A 22613-nucleotide genomic window follows, 5' to 3' on the forward strand; every position below is an offset into this window, starting at 1 on the left:
CATAACATGGATTGAACGCCCTATAGGGCATCCCTCCCCCTCCCCCCATCTCCCCCTCTCCCCCCCCCACCACCATCACCAAGAGTGTCTGACGTTGGCCAAAAGTAGTCGGTCAATCAGTAGCTTCCATTTTATCAGATAGCACTTTCAGCCAAACATCTGTCAGCAGCGGAACTAATCCCTTATCTGTGGAAGACCGATCTGCTGCTAAACTCTACGTTACTTTGGCGAGGATCAGGGAGTGGGTGGGTTGAGAGTGGGAAGACCCACAACTGCTGTGTTAAACATGAACGTTCATCCCATCAGGAAAGGGATTTCGTGCCCCCCTCAGGATCCCAACTGCAGTAGGATCGTTGAGTCGATGGTCGCGTGGAATGATTCTGGAAGTGCATACAAGTTGGTAGATCTGTCTCCATTCAGACCCACGGTAGGAATTATCTGCTCAGCTTTTTAAAAAAAAACGCCACTAATATTCAGTGTCTTTAAATTCAGGAATGAGCGAGTCCTCTTGCTGGTGATGTGCTCATTGCACTTGATTTCGTTGCTTTCTCTTGAGTTTGTCTTGGGTTCAAAACAAAACAGTTGTCTGTGTATTCATGTGATATAATCTTTTCGATGTCACCCATTAAAACTACAACTCTCTAATTCAATGTTCTGCCTACTTTTTCACGCAATCTCAGTTATCTGACGAAGTAAATTGAAACTGATATATCTACACACTATTCCTGTATCTGTCCACTCATTGTCTGTGTGCTTTCTGTGTCTAATGTTCCATATGTTCCCAGGGTCACATCCATTCATTCATTTCAAACACTCAGTAATTTCAAATCTAGTTCCATTTTTAATCCGATTAGATGTCTATCTATCGACTTCTGTGACAGGATATTTATCTGACTGTTTCTTCCTATCCATCTTTTCACTTTTCTTAATACGAGATTCGTGTCTGCCTGATTTTTTAAAAAAAAATAGCCCTTGGTCTCGGTATTATTGGTGTCTGTATATTTCCTTACTTATCTTGTATGAATGTTTAATCTGTTTTTTATCTGTATCCTTCTGAACCCCCCCCCCCCCCCCTCCCCCCCCTCTCTCTATCCTCCCCCTATTGCCTTTTACAACATGAATTAATTGATTGGTCCAAACAGTGGAAAGCAGCAATCGATTCATTTTGGTCGGATGTACCTATTTTTCATAATAAATGAATCCTCACGATTTTTATGAACTGCACAATGTCTAATGGATTTATGCTGCTCTTTCCATGGACATTAGTGTCAGTTCAATACGACTGCTCTTCTAAAACAAGCTTCCTAGCAAGAACTAAGCTTTAAAGCTTCATGGCACCCATGGCAGAGCTTAAGCAATATTCATTCCTCTGGAACATGACCTACTTTGTGGATAATTTTTTTTTCTCTCTCTGGTTTACAGGCGGTTCCAGTGACAGATGGTCATCATTACCATCATGCTTTCCCCACAGTGGATGTACCAGATCATGCCCATTATACCATAGGGGCAGTCATTCTAGCAGTGGGAATCACGGGTATGGTGGGCAACTTACTGGTTGTCTATGCCTTCTGCAGGTACTGTATATGCAACAAACTCCCTATTATTCAATGCAGAGCATGTTTCCATTAGATACAAGGTTGCTATTCTGTCTTTCCAGTTCAAGATCCTAGTCCTCACCTTTAAAGCCCTCCACAGTGTTTCTCCACTCTTCCTCTGCCATCTACTAAAACTTCACCAACCTGTCTGCCCCTAAGCTCTCTGCAGGCACCAAGCTTGCTCCACATCTCCTGCCCTACCTGCTCCACTATGGGAAACCGGGCCTTCAGCCTTTCTGCCCCAACCCTCTAGAACTCGACCCCCATTGTCCGGCACCTTTGAATATCTTCTTAAAATAAAAGGTTCGCTATAAATGTAATGTGTTGTTGTCTGTACGAAAAACTTCTTAGTATGCCCCCATTGCATTCTTCAGGCATCATTTACTGAGGTCAGTGTTTAAAATATATTGCTGTTTCGAAAAAAATGCAAAGTGGAGTAAAATAACATGCTTTATTCCCCCAATCTAGATATACTTTTTGTGATTATTGTATGTTATGGCTCTTGATAATTGTTAGAATACCAAAGAGATTAGGCAGGATAGTCAGTTGTTACACCTTCATTATTGAGCAAATAAATCTTGGACTGGAATAAAGCCTCTTCATTGTTAGCTTTGTCTATGATTTTAGATTTTGGATAGACGCAACCCAATTCTCAATCGATGCGAGTCCAGAAGCACTAATTATTGATAACGTAACACTCATACCAATGTGACCTTCCTACTCACAGCAAACACAAGGATGGTTTCTGTAGAAAAAAAAATATCACATTAAGTCAGTACATGGCACCTTTCCGAGTTTGACGTTAATGCATGTTATTCAGTTAAAAACAAAGCGAGATTCACTTTGCTTCTGACATGTGATGTTACGGCTGATCACAAATACTCGATGGGATGCTGAATATAAACTATGGTCATTGTTCCAATCCTGAGGGCTGGCCTCTTTAATTTAGGTGAACACAAAAGAAACCCTTTCACAAAAGAAATACAATATACGACATGTGTTTTTTCTGAGGAAAACTCGGTCAAATTAACCCGCTCTCGTACTCTGTACTGTTTTCTGCAACTTGTTGATTTTTTTTTGTCCGTAACTTCCTGAAGAGTATCAATTACTTGCATATGATCATGTATGTTTTAAACATATTTGTACATTTATTCTGATATAATTCACCATTATACCCAGTAAAGAAGTGGAGAGAATTTCTGATGTAACTCAGCAAGAGTGTTCCAATGGAACATTGTTGTGTCTGTCATCAGGGCGAGAAAGATGCTATATATATGTAAATTTGTATTGTTTAGAAGCAAGAGCCTGCGAACTCCAGCGAACATGTTCATCATAAACCTTGCCATCAGCGATTTCTTCATGTCTGCCACCCAACCTCCAGTATTCTTCGTTACAAGTTTGCACAAACGTTGGATCTTTGGTGAAAAAGGTGAATATCAATTTTCTGTCCATGTGACTTGCATTCTAGTACTTGTATCTTCTGCTGCATCATAACAGTCTTTCAGGCTTAGTTAATCAAATACTGTATATATTAGGCGCATTCAAACAATCGTATGAACAAATATATTGTTGGCTAAGCATTTAGGACTTGCAAATGAAGGAACTAGGAACCCCATTCACCTAGTCAAGCCTGCAACTGGAACAGACCGTAAATCAAACCTCATAGATTCTACCCTCTCCACCAAATAAATCTTCTCTATGAAGCAATTACTCCCAAACAGATAAGGCGATTTTACTAATGGGTAATGAAAATCTTGGATATGTTTTACAATTCATTAGTGACCAAATATGATGAATTTTTAATCTATTTACATGTTGGAGCTATGGTTACGAGAAGGTAATTGTGCTAGCTCCTGAATGATTTTACTACTTTTGCTTTGTTCTTCCCAAATTTGTGATGCCGTGCTCTTTTTTTGCTCTGCAGCCTGTGAACTGTATGCATTCTGTGGTGCTCTCTTTGGAATCACCTCCATGATCACTTTGATGACAATTGCTCTAGATAGGTATTTTGTTATCACAAAACCTCTGGCCTCCATCGGAGTGATATCGAAGAAAAGAGCCATGGTAATCCTTTTAGGAGTTTGGTTGTACTCAATGGGCTGGAGTTTACCTCCTTTCTTTGGATGGAGTAAGTATGACAGAACAAAGTATTATGATCAGGAAATGAATACAGAAATTCAGAATTATATTCCAGGAAAAAAAATCACCTTCAAATTTAATGAAGCTCTCTTGGTTTCATCTTTACAAAATAAATGAAAATGATTCCTACTTAGGACCATAAATTTACTGACAATGGGTGGGAGAATCTCACATTTTGTGTACTATAATTGCAGCCCGCACCACCTACTCCCCCACCCACCCCCCACACACACACACATAGCAGGCTTCTGATCTCTGCCACTGTTCCCTGTTCCCCACACTATTTGTACGTTTTAAAAGATATGCAAATAGCTAATTTGTAGGATTACTAGATTGGAAAGAAATAAGATGATTAATAATAAATGAAGACCTATATCATATTGCTAAACATGTTGGTATCTCAGCTTTACTTGAAATACAATCATTTTGAAAACCAAGGCTACCATTTAAGAATCAGATGCAGCCTTCAAAACAAAAATGTTGTATTATTTTTGCATGCTTGTTTTCAAAATCTCTACAGATTATGAGTATTGATTTTGATAGCTAAAGCTGATGAGGTATAGATTTTACAGAATGTTGTTGCAGTGCTGATTCTGGATGCATAGAAATACTTCTGTTGCTAATAGATGGTCAGTATGGGGCTGTTCAAATAATTATATTTCTATTTTTCTTCCTATTCAGGTGCCTATGTACCTGAAGGATTGTTAACCTCCTGCACTTGGGACTACATGACGTTCACACCATCTGTCCGAGCCTACACGATGCTTCTCTTCTGCTTTGTCTTCTTCATTCCATTAGGAGTCATTATCTACTGCTACATCTTCATCTTCCGGGCCATCAAATCTACCAACAAGTCTGTTCAGAATCCATTTGAACCCAAAATGGGCAGGATTCAATTTCTATTAAAATGATTTCTCCCTTGCACTTATTGGGTGGGGGGGTTTGAAATATGAGATGTCCCCTTCAATGCGTCATCAATAACTCTCTTGCTGAACTTTGCATGAATTAATGTTTTATTTAGCTACTCTGAAGGTTCTGTTGACAAAGACACTTCCCAGAATGAACCTGAATTAAGGAAGTCTTGGGTTCAGTCGGCATTCTACATTTAGTTCGCTGACAGGGAGAAGGTCAGCCAAGGTTCCTGAGGTCATTTAAGAACTGAATTCATATTATGTTATCTAGATTTTTCAAAAATATGAGTTGTATGAAGGGTGCCTGCAATGGTCTGATGGTTTCTGCTGTTATATCTGCAATGCTTAAGTGATGAGCAAAATGCCTTAGAAACTATGCAGAGTTACATGTTGCTCTTATCTTTGTAAATTGTATCTATAACTGCTGTGGAAACAATCATGTTCTGTTCTCAGAAATCCATTCAATTTGACCCGGTCATTCTGCTCTTTAAATACATATTATTTCTTTGCACAGTGCTGTACAGAAAATTGGAGGAGAGAGCAACAAAGAACACCAGAAGATGAAAAATGAGTGGAAAATGGCCAAAATTGCTCTTTTAGTGATCCTTCTTTATGTTTTCTCATGGTCCCCATATTGCGTAGTGGCTCTCACTGCCTTTTCTGGGTAAGATCACTCAACATAATAATAATACTAATCCTTGAATTTGATACAGCGCTTTTCACATCTTTTAGATGTCTCAAAGTGATTCACAGGATATACTGTAAAGTGAATTGGCTGTATATTGTGGACAAAACGCGGCAGACAATTGCGCACAGCAGTGTCCCACAAACAGTCGTGGATTGAGTTACCAAATTATTGTTGTTGTTTTTTTGAAGGGTTATTATCCCCAGAAAAGTGATACACCAATAGACTAACAACTGGGTTCCTACTTACTGCCAGGTAAACAGAGATGTGTGGAGTAAGGAAACTTGCCCAACATTTCACCTTGCCGGGAATCAAACCCAGGTCTCTCACTTGCGAGGCGAGTGCTCTAACCACTGAGCATATGCTGTTTCCTAATGTGGAACCGATTTCTAAGATTGGGTCCCCAAAACTGGATATAAGTTTATCATATACTTTTATAATGTCTGAAATTGGCACATACAACAAAGCAAATTTGACAGTCAAACCAATTCAGTATGCTGTGCAGATGACTTCCTTCCCATGCTATTATAACAGCTAAAAGACAGTATGCATAAAATAGGGAAATCAGGAATCCTGCCTTTCTTTATTTTACAATCATAGTGCACAGAAACTTAAAAATATTTAAATATCCTTAAATCAATGTTTAATAGCAACAAATTAAAGTCATATTGATTAAGATATTAATTCAAAATCTGAAATGAGGAATGAAGCCACAACTATCATAGATTGGGTACATATATTGGATAACTTCAGATTTAGTAGATTGAGATGATCAATATTTAACTTAAGTTGAAATACCCCTGATAATCCCGTGTCCTAAAGCTTGGAGTGAATTTCACTTATAATCTGTATTTTTCTGCCTATTTTTAGGTACGCTAGTATCCTTACTCCCTACATGAATTCTATTCCAGCTGTGATTGCCAAGGCCTCCGCCATCCACAACCCAATCATTTATGCCATCACTCACCCTAAATATAGGTAAGATAATTAATTCCTTGCAACGCTCTAGGATTTGTTTGTTCACGTCTTATTCTATACGAATAGTTTGAGAGAGAGATATTCATTTTCTTTGTTGTTCTTCATTTACAGAATGGCGATTGCTAAATACGTTCCTCTCCTTGGACTTTTGTTGCGAGTTTCTCGTAGGGACTCCAGGACATCAGGCCAGTATTATTCTACTCGACGTTCTACTTTGACGAGCCAAACATCTGACTTAAGCGGATATCCACGGGGCAAGGGTCGCCTCTCTTCTGCTTCAGATAGTGAGTCGGTAAGAGAGCATCTTATACTGCTTAATCAAACGTTGACAGCTGAACCTTTTCAATTAAAATAGCAAGTTGGTGGTAACAATAGTCATAGTGTTAGATTCTAAACCAATCCCTCATTCAGTATCTTCTCAGGAGCGCATGACACAAGAATACAAGACTGGTTTGGTGTAAGGGTCTTTGTACATTAATCTCCTAATACTTCCGGAATACCAACCTTGCAATCTTCCCGTTATCAAGTTCAGTCTCCAGTCATTGATAATGCTTCCTGGTAATCCATCTCTGCTGTTGATTAAACTTTATAAGGAAGCTTCTTGGTATCCAAGCAAAAATTGTCCTTCACAAATCTTAAAACAATGATCTTTTGTGCTACAGGCTTGTTATAACATGAATTATTGTTCTCGGTTTATTTTCTCAATCCCATTTAGCATCATGAATATTTCCAGAGTTTCCTCTTTTCAAGACTGAAGAATCCTATCTTAAATAATTGTTTCTCATAGTTCACTCTCTAAAACGGAGGGATTAGCATCAATGCCATCCCAACAAGAGATGTGTGCTGTTATTTGATTAAACTTGGTGAAAATAATTTCATTTTCGGTAATAATTGAGAATTGTACACAAATCCTTCAACTTCTCCATCTTATTAATGAATACTTTCACTTGCATAATTATTTTATTATAACATGCATTATATCACATTTAGCTACAATAAAATTTACCTGCTGTTCTTTCCTGCTTAATTGGTTAAAATCTTGTTATTTATCCTTATATTCATCACCTGTCCACACAGTTTGGTATCATTAGCAAATATTACGAGAAATAATCGTATTCATCTCATTAATAATGAATGTAAACAAAGTGTAACCAGAACAAACCCTTGCAAAACTTCACTGGTTACTGTCATAAACAGAGCTCGTTCAGTTCTCATCACTTTCTGATTCCTATTTCTACCTTCACTTGCCTTGACTATCATCTATCTTAGCTATTGACCATAGCTCAGTTTTAATGCCAACACACAATTACTCTTTCTAAATAAGCTTTACCAGATACTTGTTTTGTTGTATTGCTTGGTTCTTATTATCACTTACCTTTCAGCATCTAGTGTACCTCCAATGCTTACTGATAGTGAATGGTCTTTGTCCTAGGGTTGGACTGACACTGAAGCTGATGTCCCTAGTGTGAACTCCAGGTCTGCCAGCAGACAAGTCTCCAATGAAATCAACAAAGATTCAACTGAGGCAACAGACACAAAGGCCAAGTTGAAACTAAAAAGTTATGACTCCGGTATCTTTGAAAAGGTACACTATGTTTCCTCTAGTGGTCAACGAGGGTGAGATTATTAAAGTAACTTTTGTGGTGCACACAGACTTAGCAACACAACGACAAGATTACATTTGTATTGCACCTTTCACATTGGGAGGAGGACGTCCCAAGGCGCTGGACAGTGTACAGCATTTCAGACCCGAGCAGGGGTCAGTGGGGGAGAAGGGAGCGGAGGGGAAGGAGGGTGGCCGATGGCATGGTTGAAGAGGAGGGTCTTGAGGCGGGACTTGAAGGAAGCTAAGGAGGGGGCGAGGAGGAGTGATTGGGGGATGGAATTCCAGAGGTTGGGGGTAGAGTGGCTGAAGGCTCTTCTGTCTAACACCTTTCCAATGGAATGACTTGGAGCTGGTATTACCAATTATTATTATTATTTGTACTCCAATGACAAATATTTCCACTTTCAATGACATTATATCCATCCCAGCTGTATGAAGCAGTCACAATTTGAATGCTGTACTATCTGCTAATTGGAATAATCTCAATTGGTTTATCTGTAGACATATGCTGATGTGGATGAAATGTCAATGGTGGAAATGAGCTCTGGAGATCGTGAGGGAACTCCTCCCAGCGTAAGTAAAACTATTTCAAAAGTATAATAAGTAGAAATGCAAACATTAACCTGATGAACTGAATAATAAAAGTCAATTAGGTGAGAAATTCCTTGACTCTTTAAAAATAAATGACATGTTCCCATCATAATCTTAGATCAAAGTTGCTGTAATTTTGTGGCAGGAAACATTTGAAGCATTTGACATTCGATTATCCACTTATCATTCTTTTACATTGTTGCTGATTATCTAATTCCATGTAAAATTCTTTATGTCACCCTAATTTATTTTGTATATATCAATGCAATTCTTATACAGTATAAAGATTGCAGTCTCAAGCGGCTCCTTTTTGAGAGTATTTGATTTGCAATGTTTCTTTCTGGCAATTCTAGAACAAATCCAACATCTGAACCTTTATGTTTTGCATGTGATGGATAATTGGTGCTAGTGTATTAAAGGGACATTGTTGCTATAATGGGAGGGGAGGATTTGGGGTAGATTCTTGTAGTCTGATTCAAAATTCTAATCAACCATGTCATTATTAGCTGCCAGAGCAAGATTTCATTCCTGTTATGTTGGAATATTTCATATTATTGACTATTTTTTAGTTGAAATTTACCTTATGATACAAACATTTGACGACACAGTGGCAACATAGTGAATGAAATAAATACTCTATCCAAGTAAATAATTGGATATTGTTCCATATCCTTCTACAGCTAAAGCTAAAATGCCTTGGTACAATATAATGTGTTCCAAGGCATTTAATACTATCTCTTTAAAGTTGTTGTAGTAATCTGCCAATGTGGTTTTACAATGGGGAGATAACTTGATGAATGATGTAAAGTGTAGTTATAGATTTCAGTGTAGACAATGCTTTAAGATTTATTTTGAATCACTCATTGATTTGCAATGAAGCACTATGTTTATTTCATGTTTAACTTGTTGCATGTTCAGGCAGTGGAAAGCCTAGCTGATGCTGGATCAAAGAAGGGAGATTCCACATTGGCAAAGGCAGCTTTGATTCCCAGCATTGTAATCACTTGCAGCCACAGCCGCAGGAGCAGCCAGCCTTCTGAACTCAGCTCCAGCCCCACGTACCCTACTGTCTACATTCAGGAAAAGAATAGCTACAGACAACTCAACCCTTCCTGTCAAACCAGTAACAGCACAGTTGCTAGAATTGCCATTGAAACAATAAACCAACTACAAGGACAGCCTATTCTTACACCAGTGTCCTCATGCAGATAATGCAGTTCTGGGAGAGCTGTAAGAATAGGCTATCCTTATAGTTCAGCGAACCAACTATCAGTATTGGCAGTGTGACATTAATGCTATCTCTACATTCATACTCAATCAGCCACCTGGCAACATCATGCTTCAAAGTGAAAACTAAAGCAAATTTGATAAGTAATAGATCTGTCATTATAATTGATAAAGTTTTAAATTTGGGACCTACGTGTAATAATTTGGGGCTCCTCTTCCTTCAATGAATTGATGTCATCGCTTACCCACTGTCCAAGCTGTAACTTGACCTTTCTTTTTTCAATACATTGGACACTTCTGCTCATTAATTATACACCTCACCAAAGTCTGTTGTTACCATTCTACCAAGTGGAGAATTTCCACCTGTGAATCTTAAAATATTGTGGGATTGTTCACTAAAGCAGACCAGAATTTTTCAATTTCGTGGGAGAATGGTGAGAGAATGCTGGGTATCCTTGCTGGCTCTTGCTTCTCTATCTTTAATTCTACTTTATAATATACATGATTCGAAATTTGAAGGAAATACTTGTTGCGTCTCATCTTGCAAGGATTACTATCCTCTGTGATGCTGTAAGATTTAAAAATGATAACAGATAAGATAGAAATATGCTAGAACAATCCTAAACACAGAAATACAATAAATTAAGTGTTTTTTTTAAATATACAAAGGTAAAATTTACTTTTTAAAAAAATGAAACATGTTGGATGAATCCAAGTGGCTGTAAACTTAACTGGTGATTAAATCATTCCCCTTTATAATTGCAGGGTTTAAAAATAAATACAACATTACACACCATTTTGGAAACTACAAAGTGAATACAGACCTCAAGGGTTAATGCCGATGAGATTCACTTATGAACTGGATGCCACAGCGAAACAATTACAGAGAAAAAGAATTACATCTTCCATCACTTGCTCACGATTAAAATAAATATTGTGGCACTTTCAGCAAGTTTGAATTGCAACCTTCTTTGAACTGATATTACAATGAAACATTGAGAGCTATCTATTCTGTTGAGAGTGCAGAGTCAGTTCAGATATGATTACAAGCTCTCATTCCCCCCCATTTTTAGGGAATAGTAAAATATCTTTCAACATAACTTACATTGTTCAAGCTGGTTCAGTTGTAGTTCTGCTTCTTTAAAAAAACTGAAAGGAGAGGTCACAGTTTATTTTGTTGTGATGCAGCACTGTGTGTAAATAATCAACAAATGCAACTTAGAAAATCTTTGGTCCATTCTCTTAAGTGCCTGAGGTTACAACTGCTGTTAGATCTGAGCACTTATAATTAACTTCTTCTGACTCTAAATCTTCCATATAAAATATTTTAATCATCTTAACTAATCTTTAACAGTGCTTGAATCAGAGCTTCTTGATAACCAGAGTTACTTGACTTGATTGGCAGACTTTTAGCCATTACTCCGTGTACTGCTGAAGTATGCAAATTAACGATCAGTGAACAACAATAACAACAACAGAATTACATTTATAGAGCGCCTTTCACGGGAGGACGTCCCAAGGCACTGAATCAATAAACCAGATCAATTCTCTCTTTCTACAAGTAAAAAGCAGAATTGGTACAATGTGAGCATCTCTTGAATGGCCGCAGGTTAGAATGTGAGGTTCTGACTTTCCTGTCATGGTAAGCGTTTCAACCCTCTTTTAAAATAAGAATAAACAGCATAATTAAAAGAATAGCAAAACTCTTCTTTATGAATTTGTGGAAGTAATTCAATCCTGGTGTTTGCCTAATATCCAAAAACATTCTCTAAATGGATACTGACATTGGTGGGATTTTCTTAATATAAATTCATGATGCCACAATTGGTAAATTTCCCCTTCTGGTATAGAGATACATCAACCCACTGAAATCGGTAAATTTACCAGTGATTAGAGAATTACCCTTTAGTTAGATTAAATTATTGCATTGCGTCTCATTCCCAGTTCCTGTTATTCTCAGGTCTATATCGCTATTATAAATGTGTGGAGTCCTGTAGCTCAGTGGTTAGAGCACTCGCTTTGCAAGTGAGAGACCTGAGTTCAATTCCAGGCAGGGCGAAACCTTGGGCAAGTTTCCTTACTCCACACGTCTAATAATAATCCCTCCAAAACAAAACAATAATAAATTGGTCACTTTCAATCTACAACTGTCTGTGGGACATTGCTGTGCGCAATTGGCTGCCGCGTTCGCCCACAAATATACAGTCAATTCACTTTACAGTATGTTCTGTGAAGCGCTTTGGGACGTCCTCCTGCCCTGAAAAGCGCTATATCAAATGCAAGGATTATTATTATTATTTATAAAATGTTGCTGATTTCTGCAAAGTAACTCTGCTATTTAGCACTTCACTCATTATGTGCCAGATTTTTCAATATGATAAGCATTGATGTTTTCCTTTTTGCAAATATATAGATATCAAGTTTGCAGACAAAAATAATGAGCTTTTAGTTTACCTGCTGGAATATTCTATCCACTGTAAAGTCTTCGTTTATAACAATCCTTTCAGCATGTCTTGCTGTGACCTCATTTATGAACAAGTTATACTGTGACTGGTGAGAGAAATAATTTATAATAAGGAATAAAAACATGTGTCTTGGCATCTTGAATTGTGCGTCTTTGATCCTCTTATTGTACAGTATCCATGTCAATGTTAGTTGCTATACCATAGTGCCGACATTGAAATGATCAGGAACCTTGTTGAGGATATCTGTGGCTGGCATTAGGTGATAATATAGTATGGTCTACCTGAAATTTCAGGGAAAGATTTACCATTGTTAGGTTGAAGTTAGCTAACAAGCATAACCTGTGAAAAGAAAGTGCATTGTTCAACAGCAAAATTCTCCTTTTAACAGAAATCACCTGTTCACACTTCACTCAACAGAACACAGCTCCAGAAAAATAACTGTAACGTTTAGTAAAAATGCAAACATAATCACATATTTAGCTGGCAATAAAGGCATTCACTTATACAGAACATGCAATTCCCAAATTAAAACCTGCATCAGAAAATTGTCCAATATCTCAATTACCTTTTTTTTGTAGATTGCACATCAACTAGCATAGTGTTTCTAATACAGCCTAAAGTAATATTTGTCAACATTATGTGTTTTAATGGTTCAGGATTCTGACAAATTTCAAAGAAAGATCAATTTGTAGTTCTTTCTAATCTAAAATAAATGTTACTAGTTTATAACAAGAGTGGCATTAGAAAGAGAGCAGTTATTTTGAGAAAATCAAATAATGTCTGAAACACAACACCCCTTAATGTTTACTTACCAAGATTTGAAGAATTTGTGTTCAAATCCATTTGCTGCTCATCCCTCGCACCCTCCACCCCCACTAACACAGGTCCCGCTTTCAGCCACTATGCCCCGAAACTCTGGAACATTCTCCTTCAATCCCTCTGCCTTGCTCCCTCCCCCCTTTTTCAAGACCCGCCTGAAGAACTTCCTCTTCGACCATGGTTACGGCCACCTCCACCCACTCGGGAGTCAGGCTCTGAGACACTACCCTGTGTGGAGGCTGTCATATAAGTGTAAGTTGTTGTAAGAAATAAATACATAATAATAATAATCCTTGCGTTTGATATAGTGCCTTATCACGTCTTTGAGACATCTCAAAGCACTTCACAGTATATACTGTAAAGTGAATTGACTGTATATTTTGTGGGCAAAATGTGGCAGCCAATTGCACAAAGCAGTATCCCATGAACAGTCATGGATTGAGTGACCAAAACTATTTTTTTTAAAGCGATTATTACCCCCGGAAAAGCAACCTACCAATAGACTGACAACTGGGTTCCTACTTAATGCTAGGTGAACAGAGGCGTGTGGAGTAAGGAAACTTCCCCAATGTTTCGCCCTGCCCAGGAATCAAACCTAGGTCTTCTTGCTTGCAAGGTGAGTGCTCTAACCACTAAGCTATAGGATTCCAAAGAGAAGTTAAAAAAACAATGAATTTGCAATTATTTTAGGTTGCAGTGTAAATACTGTACTGAAGATGGCAGAATATGTCTAACATTGCTTCAGAAATTTGTAAAATAAGTAATACATCTGTGTTTTAAATCCAATCTTATTTTACTGGCAGTCTAAAGATAATGTACTTTTATGTGCTTTTTAGAACATTTGGAATTCTAATTTTCATGCTAATTATTAAATGGATTCAATTCAATTCTATTCACTTTGGAAGTTTTGCTGAATTATCTATGGGGTTTACAGAATAGCTAGGCAGAATCTTTTTCCAGGAGGTGGGGGTCAGAATTTCAGTGCATCAGGATAAAGTTATTCATACAAATCTTCTTCTAAAACATTTTAGGATAGAATTCCCATTGGGTCTATATGTACTCTCTGTATCTAGAATTTGGGAACTTTTTAAATGCAATCTTAATTTTCAAGTCAGTTTTTTGTAAGTTTTTTAACAACTACACCAAACCAGCATCAAAGTTAAGACTGAATTCAACAATTTTCCAATTTCTGGATGCTCTGAAATGTGAAGGAATTAGACCTAATGAAATTTTTCTTCATCCATTTATTTCCAATAGGGGACAGAATGTGAAAGAAAATCCCATTTCCCCAGAACACTGGTATTAAGCAATTAAACTCCTGCAGCTTTAAAATGGTTCACACTAGCTGCAGCAATGGACTACTGCTGGGATAAGTAACGTAGCTGCAACAGAATCTGCAATAAACAAGAAGATTCATTACTGCCTGAAATTTTAAAAACGAATTAGTTAGTTGCCTAGCAAAGGAGCTAAATATAAAAGCAATCCATATAAACAGAGACATGTCTTTCATTTCTACACTTGTTTGTTCTATAATAAAAAAGATATTGTGATAATGATCACAAGCCAATCTTCTCAGAAATAAAATNTTTGTTTGCATTGGGAATTTGAATCAAAATTATAGAAGAAAAGCAAAATAGATTTTTTTTTAGCAAAATAGACTTTTAGGAAATAGAGTGTGAGGGAATCTATAGATGTCAAAGGTGACGATTTTCCCCCCTTGTACATAAATTAGTAATTGTTGCAATTATTTAAAAGATAAAAATATAAATATGTCCAGGAACCCTAATTTATTATCAAGAACTTTCAAAAATATGTAACCTGTTGAATGGTGGCAACATTTCAGTAACTGGAACATTTTACATTTTTTATCTGAAGTAATGGAATTTACAAAGACCATGAATCTATATTAATTCATGAGTTTGTTGTAAAAACATTTCTGGCTCATGCAATAATTTTTAGCTCAAGGACTTGCCAGAACTTCATACTTACCTGATATTTTGATGAGCTACTGATTCTTGGCTTCATAGCAAAGTATTTCAAGAAGTCTGAAAATCTACCAGGTCTACCATGTGAATAAAGTAAGTGTAAAGTAGGCCATTCACTACTTTCTCCACTGAACTCAATGAGTATCAAAAAGCAGCAAAAAGAAGCATACAACAGCTTGAAAGAATGCCAAATAACATAAGGCTGATGGTTCACACATTCATTCATATAGTGTCCTGTAGCTTAACGGTTAGAAGCCTCGTCTCGCAAGCTTTTGATTTGATTGCAAGGTTTGATTCCCAGGTAAAGCGAAACGTTGGGCAAGTTTCCTTACTCCACACTCCTTTATTCATCTAGCAGTAAATAGGAACCCAGTTGTTAGTTGATTGGTGGCTCGCTTTCTCGCGGGTAATAATCACTTCAAAAAAAATTATTTGGTCACTCAATCCACGACTGTTTGTGGGACATTCCTATGTGTAATTGGCTGACGCAAACTATAATAATAATAATAATCCTTGCATTTGATATAGCGCTTTTCACGTCGGGAGGACGTCCCAAAGCGCTTCACAGAACACACTGTAAAGTGAATTGACTGTATATTTGTGGGCGAACGCGGCAGCCAATTGCGCACAGCAATGCCCCACAGACAGTCGTAGATTGAAAATGACCAATTTATTATTGTTTTTGGTTTTGGAGGGATTATTATTAAGCTCTGTGTGGAGTAAGGAAGCTTGCCCAAGGTTTCGCCCTGCCTGGAATTGAACTCAGGTCTCTCGCTTGCAAAGCGAGTGCTCTAACCACTGAGCTACAGGACTCCACAGTCAATTCTCTGTACGATACATTCTGTAAAGTGCTTTGCGATGTCTCAAAGATGTGATGAGGTACTATATTAAATGCAATGATTATTCTTATATAATTTCATTTGGTGTTATTGTCTTCAAATTGTAGTATGCAAGATTTCTTATAAACTTATTAAGATAAATGCTAATAACAAATACAGAATCAGATTAAGTATAATTATACTGCTGATGGGCAACAATGGTGCAAGTACACCGACAACTGATAACTATAAAATATTAAAAGGCTCTCATTATGTAAAGGTTTTCATAATATAAGACATGTATATCTTAGAATTGTTATTGTTTGCATTTGTTTGATTTTCCACTGTATCTAGTACTGCAGAGAATAAATAGTATTACAGCCTCTGCTCAATGCATCTCCAACAGTTGTTATTTGGAAGTGGTCATGTATGTAATCATAAGAAAAAGGTTCTGTCATACCACTCGGCTGCACAGTAAGTCATTATCAATTGAGAAACATCATTGGATCTCGCTGGTAAGTCTTCAATTAAGATTAAGTTCATGTTTGTTCAATGGTTAATGCAATAACTCTGATTGACTCTATTGGTTCCAAATCTATTTCCAATGTAAGTACAGTACCATATACAGTCTAATGATTCCCACACACAAAGCTGTAGTCTTTTTTTTTTAAAAAAAGCTTGATCAAAAATAAATCAACAAATATTAAATACAAATAGATTTTTAAAATGAAGTTAAAGCAGCCCAAATGGAACATGCCTTATAACAAGCCACTCCGCAGCCCAGACGCATTTCCTGCATTATATGCAGTAATGACCCTGTTAACTGCTTATTATGGAGATATTTAATGTTTCACATCACACTACATTTTACCGATTAGATACTTAAATCTCCTATGACCCTCATAAGTAAGACAGGTTCAATGGCAAATTGTACTCATCCTGCATTTGTTAATCGAGCACATTTAGCGCTGGATTTTTTGTATCTATGGTCATAGTGACCAACAGAGAGAGAGAAATATTTTCTGAATGCTTTCCGGTATCTTTACAAGTCAATCATCCGTAATATTTAGTACCAAAGCTAATGTCCCCGTAGCTGCATGCAGATGAAGCAATGATATCAATGCTATTGGGAAGCGTTTGGATTAATTTGGCTGTTTATCTGCACGCAATGCACGCTGTAATGCAAACACAGATAACGAGAGAGAGAGAGAGAGAGAGAGAAGTTTCAGCAGATGCATATTTTAGAATTTACTGAAGAATGAAAGCGTGCTGAATGCCTTGAAGCTTTGCCTGTTTAAGATTTTTGGCGTGTAAAGCAATATAGATGCCTCGTGTCTTCACTGATCTTTTAATAAACCCGAAATAATTCTAATAACTTTGCATTTCGAGAGAGGGCACTCTTGTATGGAGGCTGAGCAGACACACACACACAGAGAGAGAGAGACAGACATACAGACATTTACATACGTATGCAGTGTGTTCTGTTCGTCCAACACGGTTTCAACAGCACATGGATCTGGAGAAAGATTGGGTGTCACCGATCACAGCTAAACCCAATTGCCCTGATTGCCTGCAATTGCTCCTGTGTTCCCCAGAAGAGATGACGGGGCAGCTGGACCATTCGCTTCACATACAACACTCCACCAGGACATGGAACAACCTCTTCGTTTTCCAAGTAAACACCGAAGCAGCGATTGAGTCCTTGCAATGCCACGAAGAGGATGATACAGAGCTGTTTGCGCTGTTTAATTGATCGATTAAGAGCTCCAAACCAAGTGTTTCGGTTAATATTTAACAAGGACCCAGTGAACAGCACCGACTCTGCATTAATCTGCTGCTCAGGACGGGACGAGGCACTCACTTCAGCAAAAAAATCAAGTACAAGTGACTGTGATGAATAGTCGGAACTATTGGGCACTCGGGACTTACAGATTTTAGGATATCTGATATTCTGGAAATGAAGTCTGAATTCCGAATCGTATTATTGTGCCGTATGTACAAACTAATGTATACTGTATTTTCAATTGCAGGCATTAAAGTCTGTTCATGTATGGGTCAGTGATTGAAATCTTCGCTTCTCGCCAATAACCCAGAAGGTACTGTGATTTATTTTCCAGGTGATTGTACAGTCAGTTTTGCTGTCAACCCTGAGATGGTGTCCGGGGTTGTAGGTACAGCTGTGCCCGTTCAGTGATGGTTTCAGACTGACACCAGTGTTCGCCTGTCCCAACTCTCTGCTTTTCCCAACCTTTTGCTTGTACACTATTTCGAACTCGCGTAAGTACCTCTGGACAGAAGGTGTTAATGTGCTGACATGGAAGGTGGTCCCGTTCTCCGGTACACTAACTACTCCGTTCCCTTCAATGCTTCAGATTTGCAGAACTTCTTCGAGAATCCCTGGCGAACGTCAACCGCACTCACCTTCTTCTTAGTGGTGTCTTACTGCACCGTGATGGCAATGGGCTTACTGGGAAACATCTGTCTGATTTACGTGATAGCAAGACAGAAAGAGAAAGCCAATGTCACCAACATCCTCATTGCCAACCTGTCTTTCTCAGACATCATGGTGTGTACCTTCTGCCTCCCTTTTACGGTGGTCTACACGTTGATGGACCACTGGATCTTCGGTGAAGTCTTCTGCAAGATGACTCCTTTTATACAGTGTATGTCAGTGACAGTATCCATTCTTTCCTTGGTCATGATCGCCCTGGAAAGGCATCAGCTCATTATAAACCCTACCGGCTGGAAACCCAGTGTGTCCCAAGCTTACCTGGCGGTGGTGATCATCTGGATGCTGGGTTGCTTGGTTTCCCTGCCTTTTGTGGCTTTCCACATTTTAACAGATGAACTTTACAAGAACCTTTTCATTTTCAACACATCTCTGGCCGACAAAGCAATCTGCGCAGAGTCGTGGCCATCACGTAAAGAAAAACTGGTCTACACCACTTGGCTGCTGGTTGTTCAGTATGGGGCACCACTGGCTTTCATTGCAGTGTGCTACATTAGAATATACATGAGGTTAAGGAAAAGGAGGGACATGATGGACAGAAGAAGTGAGGACAATCGTAGGTTGACAAACAGCAGAAGAATAAATATGATGCTCGTCTCTCTGGTTGTTGCATTTGGCCTTTGCTGGCTGCCATTGAATGTATTTAATACCATTGTGGACTGGGATCTCGAAGTAGTGCTACACAACCAACATAATCTCATCTTTTCTTTGTGCCATTTAGCAGCCATGTCGTCTACTTGCGTGAATCCCATTATCTACGGTTTCCTGAATAACAACTTCAAAAATGAAGTGAAATCAATCATCCTGCGATGCAAATGTAGAAGTGCTGACGAGGATTACGACCATTTCCCATTGTCCACCGTGACTACTGATGTTTCTAAGGCGTCTTTACGACTGAATTGTAGGAACAATTTAGTGTGACAAGTTATCACAGAATGAGGAGCTGAAAATCCACATGGAAAGTTCGTTGAAACACAATTCAAACAACCGAAAGACCAGCAGGGTCTCTTTGCTGGCTTTTACATTATTGTTTTCTATTTAGAACAATAAATATCTATCTCCTTTACTGAGAGTTGGCAAGAATGAGAATATCAACTCTGATTTTGATAACGAAAGAGCATTAACAAATAATTTGTGTGTGTGTGGGGGGGGGGGGGGACTGTAAAATGAAACAGAGATCAATAATTGATCTGTAACTATTGACAACAGTGATATGTTGGTAGCTTTCAAGTTAAATTTGATAATTCTTATATAAACCATCCACAAGCTAACCAAAACGATACGAGAGCTTTGAAAGCCCCCCAAAACTGTATTGGTTATATGGTTCTTGTCTACATGTTTAGAATGTGTTGACACAAGAACAAATTACATTTGTATAGCGCTTTTCACATCATGAAGAGGTCCTAAGACACTAGATAGTCAGGAATCCGTATCCGAGTTGGTGGCAGGGATCAGGAGGGTGGGGAGGAGAGTGAACGAAGGCACAGTCGAAGAGGAGGGTCTTGAGATGGGTCTTGAAGGAGGCAAGGGAGGGGGCTAATTGGAGCAACTGCGGGATGGAGTTTCAGAAGGTGGGGGCAGAGAGGCTGAGGCCTGCCCTCCAATGGCAGGGAGGGCAAGACACGGATGTGAAGCAGACCGGAGCTCACTGAGCGGAGGAAGCAGATAGGTTGGTAGAGGGTTAAGAGGTCACAAAGGTAGGGAGGAGCAAGGCCATGAAGGCTTTGAAGGTGAGCATCAGGATCTTGAACTGTATCCTCTGAGTGATACAGTTCAGGAGTCAATGGAGCCAGGTGAGGATGAGGATGACAATTAAATGTTTATTCTTTGAGCCAGAATTTTTAGTATTGATCTTTTTCCATTATAAATACTTTTCATATCACAGTCTCCTTGCAATATTTTAATAATGTATGGAGATAATCTCACAATTAAAAATAGATAAGAATGAAAAAAATGTTTGACAGTGATATCACCAGAAGCATCTATTTGATTATCATGTAATCATTTTATCTAACTTTAACCATTTAATTTTATCCCTTGGGATAAATAGGATGCATAACCACGAGCCATATATATTAGATATTGGAATTGTAACAGTATATTATAGTTTTTCAATGCCAATGTTTTTTGCTTGTTCTACAAAATATTTATACTATATAGTGATACAAATTATACATCATAATTTTAATGTTTTCATTTTTGAATAGCGCTTTATAGCAATGTTGGATTTAACTGATGTAATATTTATCAACAGCATGCATGAAATTATACTTCATCACTTTTAATTAAAACTCATTTTTTATTACAGTACATGACTAAATGAAAATTAAATAACTAAATAACAACTAATGTGTAACAAGTTGCATCATTAATACTTGCACTATACCTATTGCAATTGCAATTTATTACAATTATATCATTGGCCTATCACTTTAATCTAAGGGGGGTGGGGGTGGGGGGAGACTTAATCAAGTAGACTGCTCTCTGTGATCATTAGATGTCTAAATGTATTTTATAATGTTCTGTGGAATGATGACCCAATGATGACTGACATGACCCAATCGATTACTGACTCCAATGTCTATAACAGTCTATGTTAAGAAAATTGAATTAGTTTGGTAGTGGTACGAGTATTATCTTGAAGGTGAAAGCACAAAGTTACACTCTGTACCAGCAGCATTCTGATACAACCACAGAGCACACCAGTACAAGTTTGAGGGGTTTGAGGAGGCTTAACTACCTATTAGAATGTTAACGTTTTCAACTTTGAATTTAGTAGATGAGCATCATATGGTAAATCAATTCTCAATGTAAGCAGAAGCCTGAGTTTATATAGTTATGTAGTCTATTACATTACAACCACACTCTTCCAGCGTGTACTTTTATGTGGAGGTGGGAGGTGATCTGGATTAAATCCCAGACGTCAATTTGTATGACTGAGTCCAATGGAAAAACATAACTTGTTGGTGATTATGATTGATATGCATTACTTATATAGTGCTGGGTACATTTTATACTGTGTATAAACCAAGCGTTTATCTTATTTATTCTTATGGTTAAGTGATTTTATGTGCCAAGAGAATACGTATTTAATTCCAGTCCATAAAAGGTGAATTACTGGATAACAATGGACTGGACTTCCACCATAAAATTCATAATAAAAAGGTATTTGAAGATGATTACGTTTTTTTTAGAAAATCTTATTAAAAGCCCAGAAAAAGTGAAACAAATCGGTCTTTGATGCAGGTATGAATATTAGATTGGATTATGCAAAACTCACATTAACCTAATTAGTGCTAGAATAACTATCATTGATTTCATCATTCCAAGGGAAAAAAAGTGCAATTGGTCTAACACAGAGCAGCAAATAAAAACATTTTACAAGGTTGTTTAATTAAAGATTTCATGTAGTGCACCCATTAGTATAAATGAGCCCTGACAAAATACATTTTTGCAAAGTTGTCATATTTAGATCAGAATTTTTTAGTTTGCTGAAAAAAATCTATTTGCAATATTTGTACCCCAGTCCTTTCTTTACATGTGTACATTTACAATATTATAACATTATATTTTGCAAAATATGATTTTTACAAGAAGATTGTTGATATGCAAAAGAGAATCCATAGGTGCTGTGAGGGCAGTAGATGATATGGTGAACAAAATAATAATGTCAGGACAGCACTTTCACAGGTTATTGCCTGTATTATGATTTAATGATAATCATTTGCATAAGGAATACTATTTACAAAACTCGAAATTTGCATCTACCTGTACATGCAATAACATTTTACTAATATAAAAATAGCATTACATACTGCTTTACTATAACTTCCATTTGGAATCTAAAATTGTGTTGCTGTGTTTTTTTTAAACTTGCTTATTCCCAAAACAATATTTTTAAATATTCCAGTTTAACAGAATAATATATGAACTCATGGTTGTAAAGGCCAAGTTTCTAAAAGGCACCAGGAAGTATGTTTTTACACAACATGTAAACATGAGCTAGAAGGCAGGAAAATTGATTAATTTAAGAAACAGATTGATGTGGCAAAGGGAAGTATGAATGATTAAACATTCTGGAGGGTTGAGCTTCACTTCATTCAAACTTTATCTTATGATCTTAATAATGATGGCTTGAACCACAGCTTTAATAGTGTATTTTACTGCCTCTGAGAACGCTGTGCAATATATATGAACCAAAAAATGCTGATTCATATTGATGGTACATCTGTCTGTCAAGTATTGCATACAAGAATTTATGAATATAGTAGATTTATCAAACATT

General features: G+C 37.5%; 2 protein-coding genes across 2 annotated transcripts; both read left to right on the plus strand.

Annotated features, from left to right (window-relative positions):
• The first annotated feature begins 218 nt into the window (after positions 1 to 218).
• On the plus strand, positions 219 to 10680 carry LOC103181145 (melanopsin-A-like). The gene is given in 11 exon segments (NM_001292428.1): positions 219 to 427; positions 1423 to 1574; positions 2891 to 3024; positions 3520 to 3723; positions 4416 to 4587; positions 5160 to 5309; positions 6201 to 6308; positions 6420 to 6600; positions 7741 to 7893; positions 8416 to 8487; positions 10498 to 10680. Coding segments are annotated over 11 exon segments (1518 nt in total). The 5' UTR covers positions 219 to 286; the 3' UTR covers positions 10549 to 10680.
• Positions 10681 to 18133: 7453 nt separating this feature from the next.
• Positions 18134 to 19249, plus strand: LOC103181138 (neuropeptide Y receptor type 1-like). Its single transcript, NM_001319865.1, is given in 1 exon segment — positions 18134 to 19249. A coding segment is annotated over 1 exon segment (1116 nt).
• The last annotated feature ends 3364 nt before the right edge of the window (positions 19250 to 22613 follow it).

Source organism: Callorhinchus milii, unplaced genomic scaffold (assembly GCF_018977255.1).
Source record: "Callorhinchus milii isolate IMCB2004 unplaced genomic scaffold, IMCB_Cmil_1.0 Scaffold7, whole genome shotgun sequence".
Lineage (NCBI taxonomy): Eukaryota > Metazoa > Chordata > Chondrichthyes > Chimaeriformes > Callorhinchidae > Callorhinchus > Callorhinchus milii.